Below are 13,455 nucleotides of genomic sequence, written 5' to 3'. Positions count from 1 at the left end.
TCCTTGAAGAAGATACGCTCAACTGGAACTAAGAATAAGTGATACAATTGAAAGCCGACGTAGATGAACCCAAAAGTGCAAAAGAACCACGGCTATACGCGTTTCGGAACTATATGAAGTTCCTTCATCAGTAGCAGAAACAAAGAAGAAAAACTCCTTATAACGGACAACTCCTACAGCAACAGCTATAAACAACAAAACAACAGCTATATGAACTCCTTACAGCTCTTCTTAGTTTCTGCTACTGATGAAGGAACTTCATATAGTTCCGAAACTTCATATAGCCGTGGTTCCTTTGCAATTTTGGGTTCATCTACGTCGGCTTTCAATTGTATTATCTAACCCAAAAGGTAATTCACACACACACACATTTCTAAGAATAAGTGGTTCAGAGAGCATACCACCTACTTCTTATAATGGTAGTCGCTGGTATGCAATCGACGTTCGTTTTCACGAACCCGTACGGACTTGATAATTAGTTCGTAAAATCGAAAGTTCGTAAATGGGAGAGACGATGAAAAAATGCGTGGAATAAAAAACGAGTTCACAACTTTATTGATGACTAGCTGTTGCCCAAGGCTGTGCTCACGTGGATTTGATTATCTGAAAATTACTGGGTGAGATGATTCCTCTCCATACAACATTTGAAACTACCAAGATTCCCTTAAATCTTGAATTTTCAGAAATCCTGCCTTAGTGGGTGTCTATATTATACAGGGACAAAAATTCCGTAGAAACTTTAAAAATTCATAAAAACCGGAAAGATAACAGAAATAAAAAACGGGTTGCTAGGTCACGGGAAAGAGAAAAATAACTGAAAAAATAGCCGATAGGTGGCGCTGGTACGAGTGACTTCGATGGAAATATGCAAATGAGACTGTTATAAGAACTTGCGTTGCTAATCCACAATCAGTTCCCCGTTGTAAACCGTGCATGTGAACAAGCATGCTGAGTGCGAAGGATAAAGCTTTGTTGGTGATGTCGTTTTACGTGAACCAGGAATCAGTCGAACATTGCCTTGCGTAAATTCCAAGTTTACGGTATAATTATCCATTCATTACACTTCATTATCTATGAGTTGAGAAAAACTCATAGTTTAAAAAATTTGATTGCAGATGGCAGCACACTACAAATAACAAGCATTACACAGAAACAAACTTCCCGGAAGGTTCATACACACACATTCCAACATGTACCAATTCGTTAGAAGTTCCGCAGAGGAATATGGACGAGGTGCATGTCTGGTTTAGTAGTAGTAGCCGAAATGGAAGCGTTAGCGTCCGAATCAGCGGCAGGGACCAGCAGTGCTCGTGAAGCTGCCAGACGCTTGGGCTTACCACCATCCTCGATACGCAATACTCTTCGTGGAATCCTTGATCTGTACGCATACAGATAGCAGTCGCCGTGAACTTTTACCAGCAGATACCTTACAGAGGGAAGCATTTTACGAGGTGTTCTTTCTCCAAAATCGAACAGAATCCCACCTGGGTCTTTAACATCTTGTGGACAGATGAAGCTCATTTTTCGCTTCATGGCGACGTCAATACCCATGTTAGGCCGATACATCAAATTATGTGAGTTGGCGGCTATTTTGTACGCCAATTGTAGCGAGCGTTTTTCTGTGACTGTATGACGAAATAAGTCGTTAACCAGGAAAGGAGACGAGCAGTAGGCTGTCCCTTTAAAAATAAAGTTAGTACTATAGGAGTACGTGTTTAAGTTCAATTGTGTGATTGAATCTCATTAATGCACAGTATTAGCATTTTTAGGTTACATTTTTAACTGAGCTATTGAACAGTTGGTCCGTCGAGAGCGATAGGGTAATTGAAAATGAATGCTAAATATAATCGTCAAAAAGGAACTGTAAAATCTAAAGTTACTCAACTAGAAAATTTTGCTAAGGACTTTGAGCCATCAGTGGATTCAAAACAATTACTTGATGTGAAATTGAACAATATCGCCGACATCAAAAAAAATGTTGAAGCATTGAGGAAAATATTATACGCTCAACCAGAGACTATAGACATTAGCGTGTTCGACGAAGAGCTGCTGCACATAGATGAGCGACTAGAAACTCTGGAGGTAAGATTTCTTTTCTACCAAGAGTCGATGAAAAGTTATCAAAAAGTTAATGTTGATGAGCGTAAAGATATCTGTCGTATAAAATTGCCAGACATTCCTCTACCAGAATTTTCTGGCAAGTATGAGGAATTTAGTCAGTTCAAAAATCAATTTAAGTGTTTAATTGAAGGCAACGAACAATTAACCGACGTACAAAAGCTGTATTATTTGCGAGCATCATTAAAAGGGGATGCAAAAAAGCTTGAAACAGCTGACGAAAGCTATGCTTCTTTGTTTGAGGCGTTAACAACTCGTTATGAAAACAAAAGAATAGTTGTTGACACTCATATTCAAGCTTTAATAAATTGCGCTAAAGTTCAACATGAGTCAGCTAAGGAATTGCGCAATCTAATTGACAATGTAAATAGAAATTTAAGAGAGTTGAAATCATTGAAATTTGAAAGAAATGATTTATCAGACACCATGTTACTGAATGTATTACTTCAGAAAATAGATAAAGAATCCAGAAAGGGATATGAGTTAACATTAACATCTACCGAGGTTCCTAAACTAGACAATTTTCTGGAATTCATTGAAAAAAGAAGTATAATGCTTGAAAGTGTCGGCAAAATAAATAGTCGTCAGCAGCAGCCTGACCGCAGAATACAACCGAAAGCAAAAACTTTCATGGTATATGATAGTGATAATATCAAAGAATATACAAGATCTTGTGTCTCTTGCAAAGGTTTTCATGCATTATTTAAATGTGTAAAATTTCAAAGAATGAGTGTTTCGCAAAGATATGAATTTGTGCGAAAGCATAATTTATGCTATTGTTGCTTAAAAATTGGCCATATTACGTCTCAGTGCTTATCAAAGGTCGTTTGCTCTATTTGCAATTTGAGACACAACACTCTCTTACATCGGGGAGAAACGGCGTCTGCAAAAAGCAATAAAAATGTCATCCAACGAAAAAGCGAAAGCGCTTCCCCCATACCCTCAGAGGGAGGAGCAGTAGGGGGCCAACAGCCAGATGTTCTTCATAGTCTGAGCAATGTGGTAAACACAAATTCATCAGCACTTCTCAGTACTGTGAATGTTTACGTCTGCGATTCCCAAGGAAAAGAGACTCGAGTTAGGGCCATACTCGATAATGGTAGTCAAGTGAACATGATGACAACAAGCTGCGCCGAAGCCCTCGGGTTGAAGAAAGAAAAAGTTTATGCCCCCGTTTGTGGCATTAATGGCTTGTCACATACCGTGAAAACCAAAACTATCGGGGTAGTCGCAAACAAAAGCGGCGAGTTCAAGAAAGAATTGGATTTTTTGATTGTATCCAAAATAACAGATTTCACCCCATCGTCTCCTCTTGATTTATCTGGCTTGAAGTTTCCCGAAGGAGTTGAACTTGCTGACCCACATTTTTCCAAGCCTGGGAAAATACAACTTTTGATCGGAGCAAAAATATTTTCTGAGGCATTGAAGAGCGGACAGCTGTATCTCAGCAACGAAGTGTTGCTTCAGAATTCTGTATTTGGGTACATAGTCTCCGGGACAATTTCTCACTCGTCATCTCAGCAATGCTGTTTTCTCTCGAGAGAAGTTGAGGTGTTAGATCAATCCATTAGGAAGTTTTGGGAAATTGAATCCGTGGAGGAGAAGCTACCCCTGAAAAGCAAAGAAGAACTTTTTTGCGAGGATCATTTTGTAAAAACCCATCGTAGAAATGAAAGAGGGGAATATATAGTTGATCTTCCGATGAAGGAAAATGTTGAACCTGGGGAATCCATGCAATTAGCTGAGCAAAGGCTGAATTGGCTGTGGAAAAAATTGGATAAAAATCCCCAAATGTCTGTTCTTTACAAAAATTTTATGGCCGAGTATGAGGACTTAGGTCACATGCAGGAGATGATGGAGGGACATGAGGATATAAAATATGTTATGCCTCACCATGGAGTCTACAAACCTGATAGCAGTACCACTAAATTAAGAGTAGTTTTCGACGCATCAGCCCCTTCTACCAATGGGTTATCACTTAACAACTGCTTGTTAAATGGGGGTGTGGTCCAAGAAGACATCTTTTCGATACTGCTAAGATTTAGAAGACATAAAATCGCTTTCACTGCCGATGTGAAAAAGATGTACAGGCAGATCTGGGTCAATCCTGATCATTGCAACTTACAATGCATCTTATGGAAAGAAAGTCCGTTAGATGAACCCAAACTGTATAAGTTACTTACAGTAACATATGGAACAAAATGTGCACCATATTTAGCCACTAGGGTGTTAAGGCAGTTAGCTTATGACGAACAGAAGAAATATCCTCTTGCTGCTGCCGCAACTCATACTGATTTTTATGTTGATGATATTCTAACTGGTTCTAACGATATAACAAGTGCCATTGAATTGCAGCAACAGCTGATTTCTATGTTAAAATGTGGAGGCATGGATTTACACAAGTGGTGCTCCAACGAAAATGCATTGTTGAACAATGTCCCTGTTCATGAACGAGAATATTGCTTTCAGGATCCTGAAAATGACACGGTGAAAACTTTGGGTTTAAGATGGAACCCTAAAGAAGATTTTTTTGGTTTCACTGTTGCTCCTGGTAACAGCATACCTACTAAGCGTGCTGTGTTGACAGATATCGCAAAATTATTTGATCCGTTAGGCTTGCTTGGTCCTGTTCTAGTACAAGCAAAGATTTACTTGCAGAAGCTCTGGCTGTTGAAAATCGACTGGGACGATGAACTGCCGTCTCAACAATCAAAAAACTGGAGAAAATTCCGACAAGGCCTTACAAAGTTGACAAACCTCCAGATTGATCGTTTCGTCTTATCAGACTTTGCTGAAAAATTAGAAATTCATGCATTTTCAGACGCGTCAAAGGATGCATACGGGGCTGTTGTATATGTGCGTTCGATTACTGCCGTGGGTGACGTGAAGGTGGTGCTTCTTTGTAGCAAATCCAGAGTTGCACCTCTCAAAGTAGTAACCATACCACGTCTTGAACTTTGTGCTGCAGAACTGCTCTCAAAGCTTGTTGAGAAGGTGCTATCTTCTCTGCGTGTGGAAGTGGACAAGGTGTGTCTGTATACCGACTCAACAATAGTGTTGGGTTGGATCAACGCTTCACCTCATCAATTGAAGGTATTTGTTGCGAATAGGACATCCAGAATCAAAAAAATCACCAAGAACTTCCATTGGTATCATGTGAAATCCGAAGATAATCCTGCAGACTTAATTTCAAGAGGAGTTAGCCCTGATCAAATCATCGATCAGACTTTATGGTGGAAGGGACCAGGGTTTCTTCATGAGAGAACTATCGACTCCACAGATGGAGATTATCCTATTACATCCGATGCAGATTATCTCCGAGAGTTCAAGAAATATGCTGATATGACTTTGACTCTAAATCTGAAAGAAGTTTTCATGGATTCTTTATTTCGCATTACAAATGATTATGCTAAATTAATTCGCATTCTTAGTTTTGTTTTCAGGTTCATCCATAATTCGAGAAATCCACTTAATAAGCGAAAGGGTCCTTTGTCACATCAGGAACTTCAAGGTAGTATGCAATATCTAGTTCGTTGCGCACAAGAAATAGAGTTTAAAGGTGACATATCCAATCTTAGAAAAGGGAAATTGGCAACAGACAAGATAAAAAACTTACTTCCATACTTAGACGAAAAGGATATTTTGCGAGTAGGTGGTCGTTTACGGCACAGTCAAATAAGTGATAGCCAAAAACATCCGATCATATTACCATCAAAACATAAGCTCACTAGAATGATCATTGAGCATCATCATAAAAAATATTTACACATTGGTCCGCAAAATTTATTGTATTCTTTGAGGAGAGAATTTTGGCCATTACGTGGCAGAGATACGTGTCGTAAGGTTGTACATGACTGTATCACTTGTTTCAAGATAAAACCTGTAACAGTAGAACAACTCATGGGGGATTTACCTAAAGAAAGAGTCACTGTGAACTATCCCTTTAACTGCTCTGGTGTCGACTTTTGTGGACCGTTTCTGATAAAATATAAGGGCCAGAGAAAGGGGATCTACCACAAGGTGTATATTTGCATCTTTATATGCATGGTCACGAAGGCCACTCATTTGGAAATAGTGTCTGATTTGACATCCGAAGCATTTATCGCTTGCTTGAAAAGATTTGTTGCCAGGAGAGGAAAACCTCAAAAAATGTTCAGCGATAATGCAAAAAACTTCGTAAGTGCTAATAAAACTCTGAAAAATTGGTATGCCGATATTGTGCAGAGTAATAACAATCTCGTCAACTATTTATCAGCAGAGGGTATTCAGTGGCAGTTTATACCTCCCAGAGCACCCAACTTTGGTGGTTTGTGGGAGGCCGGGGTAAAATCCTTTAAGCACCATTTGAAACGTGTAGTTGGGAATTCGAAACTAACATACGAAGAACTGTTAACTATTGTCAATCAAGTAGAGGGAATTTTAAATTCACGTCCGTTAACACCACTATCTAGTGATATAGATGATTTAGATATTCTTACGCCTGGTCATTTCCTCATTGGTCGCCCAGTCACTGCCATTGTAGAGCCATCACTGACTGATGTTAAGGAAAACAGATTGAACTTATGGCAACGTACATCTAAATTGGTGCAAACAATCTGGAAGCATTGGCAAAACAATTATTTGAGCACTTTACAACAACGAAATAAATGGAAAGGTTCCAAGCCCAACATCAATGTTGGAGATATGGTTGTCATGAAAGAAGAAAACCTCCCAAGTTGTAAATGGATTTTGGGAAGAGTCGTGGAGGTTTTCCAGGGTAGGGATAATAAAGTGAGAATTGCAAATGTAAAAACAATGAATGGGATCTTCAAAAGATCAATATGTAAAATCGCGTTGTTGCCGTTAGAAGGGTCTCGATAAAAAAAAAAAAAAAAAAAAAAAAAATCATTAGGTTTCCGCCTTGAAATTATAATTGTATAATATAGTACATTTGTGTATGTATATAGTGCATTTGTATTTCATATAATTAATTTTTGTTTCGCAAATATGATATCTGTACTGCATCGAATTTTTGTTATATGTGAATTTGTTTATGTATTCAAGTTTTTTATTGTCGTATTTATTGAAATTAATATTTCAATGCCGGGCGGCATGTTAGGCCGATACATCAAATTATGTGAGTTGGCGGCTATTTTGTACGCCAATTGTAGCGAGCGTTTTTCTGTGACTGTATGACGAAATAAGTCGTTAACCAGGAAAGGAGACAAGCAGTAGGCTGTCCCTTTAAAAATAAAGTTAGTACTATAGGAGTACGTGTTTAAGTTCAATTGTGTGATTGAATCTCATTAATGCACAGTAGTAGCATTTTTAGGTTACATTTTTAACTGAGCTATTGAACAACCCATAACTGTCGGATCTGGGTGACGTCTAATCCAAATGATTACACGCAGAAACTATTACATTCCCCAAAAGTGACAGTGTGATGTGGGTTCAGAGGTTCGTTCATCATAGCACCCTTCATCTTTGAAACTCAGTGCTCAGTAAATGGGTGGAAAACGGTTACGGGGAATACGCAGCGTTATTTAACGCTTCTGCGCGAGAAGGTCGTGCCATGTTTGCGTGAAAGAAATGCGCTTTCTGCCATCTCGTTTATGCAAGATGGAGCAACTAGTCACACTGCTAACCCGGTCAAGGCATTCCTGATAGAGACGATTGGGGAAGACAAAATCATTAGCAGGCGTTGCAGGTTCCCATGGCCTCCTCGGTCTCCAGATTTGACACCAGCAGACTATGGGGATATTTGAAATCCCGGGGGTATCGATCCGGTCCATCCAATCTGTCGGAACTAAAAGATGCAATCCGCCGAGAGGTATCATGTATGCATCCGGACCAGCTGCACTCTGCCGTTGCTGGATTTGTGACTCGCCTGCAATGCGTTAACCCCTGTGGTGGTAGTCATGTCGAACACATGCTGCTGTAATAAACGATTTGGAGGCATTCTGTTCATTAATCGTCTTCGCCGTCGTTGGGAACGGACATGCTATTATCGCGCTCCGCTCACCGACACGCCAGTGCGCCATTTTGTGTCTTTCTTTGTGTTTTTCTTCGTTCTCGTGAGTTTTACTTAGCGTGTTGTTTATTGTTGGGTCATATTCTGCGGTGATTTTCTTTTTTTTTTAGCGCACGTTGGATTGTGAGATAAGTGGTTTTTTTTTATTATATTGCTCTCATTTTTTTTTAAATTTTCGTTGTGTATTTTCGATCGACTTAAATTTATTTTTCTCGTTCGCATTTCATTTTCGTTGTTTTTTCGCCAGGTTCGCTCGCTTCTTTGATATAAGTTCGTAGGTTTTTGGACGTTAGTGTTAGCAAACAGTGTATACTTTTTCCCTGGTACTCTCAATAACTTTGTTTTCCTTCCATTTGGGCCTATTGTTGTAGTGTTAGTGTTTTGAGATAGTTAGCTAATTCTAATAAGTATAAATTGTACTTCGTAGCTTAATACTTTTTTTTAGAGGGTGTTGTATTCTTTATATACATATTTATTTTATTCTTCGTGATTTAGTGCTGAGCATTCTACTTTACGTAACTTTTTCGTATAGTCTCTTACGTATATTTTGCATAGTAATGTATTTCACATTATTTTAATTTCCAGTTAACGTTTCTCATTTTCCTATTGTTAAGTATTATTATCTAGCTTTAGCAATAGTGTTAGTATGCCTCGACCTCGACTAGTGTTGTGTAGAGCTTGCGACGGGAGGTTTCCCTGGTCTAGGGGTATAGTAGCTGATAGTTTCAATTGTAAAGGGTGCTTGGATAGAAAAAGGCTGGAACTCGAGGTCGAAGCTTTACGGGAAAAAGTTAGGGTGCTAGAGGGCCCGGTTATAACGGACCCTCTGGTCGTCGAGCCACCTGTTGATGAAGAAGCAATCTCCACGAACAACGAATGGGTGGTCGTGGAGGGGGATAGTGATAGGGGTTTAATCATCGGCGATTCTATGGTTAGGGAACTTGGGAACCGAGTGTGTAGGGATTTTCGGGGTTTCGAGCGCTGTTGTCTTCCTGGGGGGAAGATTGGCAACGTTCGAGACGTTTTTCATCGCCGAAAGTTGCCCTTGCGGGTGATTCTGTGGGTGGGAACAAATCAGGTAGGAGCGAATATTAGTGAGTCTCTGTCAGAATACCGGGATTTACTATTATCCGCTAGGGAGGGGGGTTCAGATGTGGCAGTGATTCCAGTGCTGCCAAGGGGTAGTAGGGGATATAGGAGTAGGATCCACCAATTCAATATAGGCCTGAAGGACATTTGCTCCTCACTTGGGGTCACGTTCTTGGAGCTTCCCACATTTACCGATAGGTGGCTTCGTTCGGATGGGATCCATCTAAATAAGAGAGGGGTCTGGGAGGTTTACGATAGTCTTAGGTCAGGTTTTTTACTCCCAGACCACGTAGTCGGGAATGCGGGTTAGTTAATGATAATCACAACAGTACTGACGGGGAATTACCCACCTCTGACTTGGATGGCTTCTCGATTGACAACAAACCACCGGGCAAATTAAAATGTTTGTTAATAAATGCCAGGAGCTTGGGTAACAAGAAAGATTTTTTAGAAACTACGATAGTTGTGGAGGACTTGGATCTTATAGCCATTACCGAATCTTGGGCAAACGATGGGGATGAATCTTTCTTACACATCTCAGGATACGATACTTTTTTGAGAAATAGATCTGATAGGAAAGGGGGTGGAGTGTTGATATACGTGAAATCATGTTTGAAGGCTAGAGAGTGTAACGTGCAGAGAAGTGATATTGAAACCATATGGGTTGAACTTGAGAACAAAAGACGTCATAAGCTTATTGTTGGGGTTTGTTACAATCCACCGAATAGGGATCAAAACTACATCGCCAAAATGCATGATGATATTTCCTACATGTGTAAGCGAAAGAGGGTTCTCATACTAGGGGATTTCAATTACCCGGGTATTGATTGGGAGAACCTTTCATCTGGAAATCAGTATGAAAGAGACTTTCTTAAGTTCGTGCTCGAAAATTTTTTGTATCAGCATGTATCAGAAGCCACTAGGGGTACTGCTATTTTGGATATAGTTCTTACTAGTTCTGAGGATCTAGTTGAACATGTTTCGGTGGGGGAAGAGTTTTCTTCCAGTGATCATCGTATCGTCAGATTTCACTGTAACTTTTCCTCGGGTAAGGTTGACAACAAAAGACTGGTTCCTTGTTTTCGGAGAACTAACTTTGATGTTTTGAGAGGAAGGTTAGCGGAAGTTTTCAAAGACCGGTTGGAATCAGTAGGGGTGGTAAGTCAATGGGAAGAATTTAGTACGAAGCTGTCCTCTGTTTTGCACGACGTCATACCCTTTGTTCGAAAAAAGCGTGTTTGTACATCACACCCTCTATGGTTCACGGATAGCGTGCGGAACCTTTATCTTGAAAAGAAAAGAGCATTCAGAGAGTATAAAAGTGGACGTGGTGACCTATCATTGTTTACTGATAAAAGAAGACTGTTGAAGAAAGCGATAAGGGATAGTAAAAAGGAAGTTGAATCTAGGTTGGCAGATAACATTGGCTCTGACCCAAAATCATTTTTTCGATACGTCAATAATGGATATAAGGGGACAGTTGGCCCCCCCTCTCGATAGGAGGCTCTAGGGTAGAGAGCAATTGTAGGCATGTGTAGTGCTTTCAATGACTTTTTCGCGTCGGTTTTTAATGGAGATAATGATATTCGATGTACGGGTGTTGCATGGGGTAATAAAACGCTCAACGATATTCAAGTGGAAGACGTGGAGGTCCTAAATCTTCTAAGAAATGTATGTGCAAGCAAAGCACCAGGACCAGGTGATATCTATCCCAGGGTTCTCAGGGAAGGTGCTAATGAATTGTTTGGGCCAGTCGCACAGATATACAGGAGTAGTGTTGCTGAGGGTATCGTCCCGAGAGATTGAAAACTGGCTAACGTTGTTCCGATATTTAAGAAGGGTAGTAGAGAAGTGGTGTCTAATTATCGTCCAGTGAGTTTGACGAGCTCCCTCTCGTAAATTTTGGAAATTATCATCAAAAGGCAGTTTGTGAAGTGGATAGACGAGAATAATGTATTGTCGGATAATCAGCATGGGTTCAGGAAGGGGAAGTCATGTGTAACTAACCTCCTTTGCTTCTGTGATTACGTGACTAAGGCTTTGGGTAAGAGCAAAAATGTCGACGTTGTTTACCTTGATTTCCAGAAGGCATTCGATCGGGTCCAACATGGCAAACTCTTGAAGCGTTTACACGAGATTGGAATAGGGGGCAACTTGCTGAATTGGATAGAATCGTGGTTAAGAGATAGGTCGCAACGAGTTATGATGAACGGGGAATTCTCTGGTTGGACAGACGTCACAAGTGGAGTTCCTCAGGGAAGTGTCCTTGGCCCCATACTTTTTTCACTTTTTATCGATAAACTCGATCAGGGTATCGATGGAATTACTAGCAAATTCGCAGATGATGTGAAGCTAATGGGGGTAATCGGAAATGAAAGCGATAGGGAGTTGCTCCAGACCAACTTAAACAAGATTGCAGCATGGGCAAATGAATGGAGCATGACGTTTAGCGTAGATAAGTGCATGGTCGCTCATTTTGGTTCGAAAAACCCACGGTTCTCTTACGAGTTGAATGGTGTCACTATCCCGGATGCAACTAGAGTCACCGATTTGGGAATTCTCATTGACGAGCGACTTAAGTTTTCTGAACATTGTTCAGCGGTTGTCAAAAAATCGAATAGAATGCTTGGTCTCATTTTCAAAAAGGTCTCTTCGCGTTCTCCTAAAGTCATTCTTCCGCTTTTTCGAGGCTTAGTTCGTCCTGGACTGGAGTATGCTGTAAGGTTTTGGAGACCATACCTACAGAGGGACATAGACTTGGTTGAAGGGGTGCAGAGAAGAGCTACGCGTGTCCTTATTGGCACACAGGGCTTGAGTTATGAAGAAAGACTTCATTTTTTGAATATGTTTACATTGGATGAACGCAGGTGTCGAGGAGATATGATCGAAGTGTTCAAAATTTTCAATGGGATGGATAAGATGGACCATGAACTTTTAGTACACCGCCAATCGATTGCTTTTACAAGGGGACACCAGTATCGATTGGTGAGGGACAATGCAAGGTTATGGTGTCGCAGGGAATTTTTCTCCAATAGGGTTGTTAATAAATGGAATAGCTTACCCCCGGAGGTAGTAAATTGTAACACAATTGACACGTTTAAAAAGAAATACGATAAACATGTTGGGGTAAATCGAGAAGCTATCCATTCTTAGAATAAGACAACCATAAGTATTCTTTATGGGCATTGTATAATATTTTATCATGTGTATATATTGTTTGTAATTTGTGTTAATTGCATTTTTAATTGGGTTGCTGTATTTTTGAAACATATGACAACCATATTTTTATGGGCATCTTTTTATCAGCCACCTCGTTGGGCATTTTGCCTGTTGTGGCGTTGTATTTGTATTTGTATTACTTGAGTATCTTTTCTTTGACTTGTTTACGTCAGTGCCACTTATCAGCTGTTTTTGAGGGGTTTTTTTCCTGTCTTAAAAAAACTCCCATAACCTAGCGATGCTAACTCTGCAAAACGATTTTAATTTAGGTTATTTTTCCGGTTTTTATGGATTTTTAATGTTTCTACAGACTTTTTGCCCAACCTGTAAAATATAATACTAACCAAATTTCATATTTACAGCTTCAGCGGTTTCAGCTCAGTGCCATAGTTGCCCTATATAACCTTTGAACCGCCTTATGAAAAACCCAGGAACCGTGAGAAAAGAAATTCCCGTTTTCGCCATGAAACACCATTTCTTCACTGTTTGGGTCAATTTTACCCAGTCCGTGGTTCTAGTGTTAAAGAATTTATTTGCTTGCTATTGTGAATAAAAAAATGAATTGGTAGAGTTCATTCTATATTAGTATACATTCCCTAAAAACGGCAACATTGGAGCCAATGAAAACTTGCAAACACAGTGATCAGTTGCTAAAACATAGCGATTTTATATGTTTAACATCTCGATAAACATTGCATTTAGAAATACGAAATTTTTTTGTAGATGATTTTTCAGAACGGAATTTACATTTCAATCATTGGGAAACTTCAACACACGGGACTGGATACGAAGTTAATTTCTTCATTCTTTTATGTATACGACCCCTGAAACCAATTTTGACATTTTGTGAAACTACACGTCATATGATAACCTTATTTTATTTGAACTATGTTTTTAAAGTCGATGGTTGCAGAGATATCCACTGTGCAAACAATTTGGGACAGCCTGTAGTTCGATTTTTGAACCATAAAACGTATCTCTAAAACGAGAACGTTCCGGTGATACACAGCAGAGGAAGA

The 13,455-nt window shown here is 39.8% G+C and overlaps 1 protein-coding gene across 1 annotated transcript; it reads left to right on the top strand.

Moving 5' to 3' along the window:
- Nucleotides 1-1,830: 1,830 nt before the first annotated feature.
- Nucleotides 1,831-12,826, top strand: LOC149065312 (uncharacterized). The gene is made up of 2 exons (XM_089254137.1): nt 1,831-5,561; nt 12,799-12,826. The coding sequence occupies exons 1-2, from the start codon at nt 1,831-1,833 to the stop codon at nt 12,824-12,826; spliced, it is 3,759 nt and encodes a 1,252-aa protein (XP_089110263.1).
- Nucleotides 12,827-13,455: the final 629 nt, after the last annotated feature.

The sequence above is a fragment of the Pholcus phalangioides genome, unplaced genomic scaffold (assembly GCF_987345545.1).
Source record: "Pholcus phalangioides strain wild (caught in Gottingen) unplaced genomic scaffold, Ppha-v1.0 ptg000040l_1, whole genome shotgun sequence".
Classification (NCBI taxonomy): Eukaryota; Metazoa; Arthropoda; class Arachnida; order Araneae; family Pholcidae; genus Pholcus; species Pholcus phalangioides.
Note: the sequence above shows the minus strand (reverse complement) of the source record. Positions and strands in the feature narration are given on the sequence as shown.

What these genes read in the sequence shown, in the direction of transcription:
- LOC149065312 (XM_089254137.1), top strand. Translation starts at nt 1,831, where the DNA reads ATGAATGCTAAATATAATCGTCAAAAAGGAACTGTAAAATCTAAAGTT. An exon ending in ATTCTTAGTTTTGTTTTCAG is followed by an intron (nt 5,562 to 12,798) that starts GTTCATCCATAA and finishes TCATATTTACAG; the next exon opens with CTTCAGCGGTTTCAGCTCAG.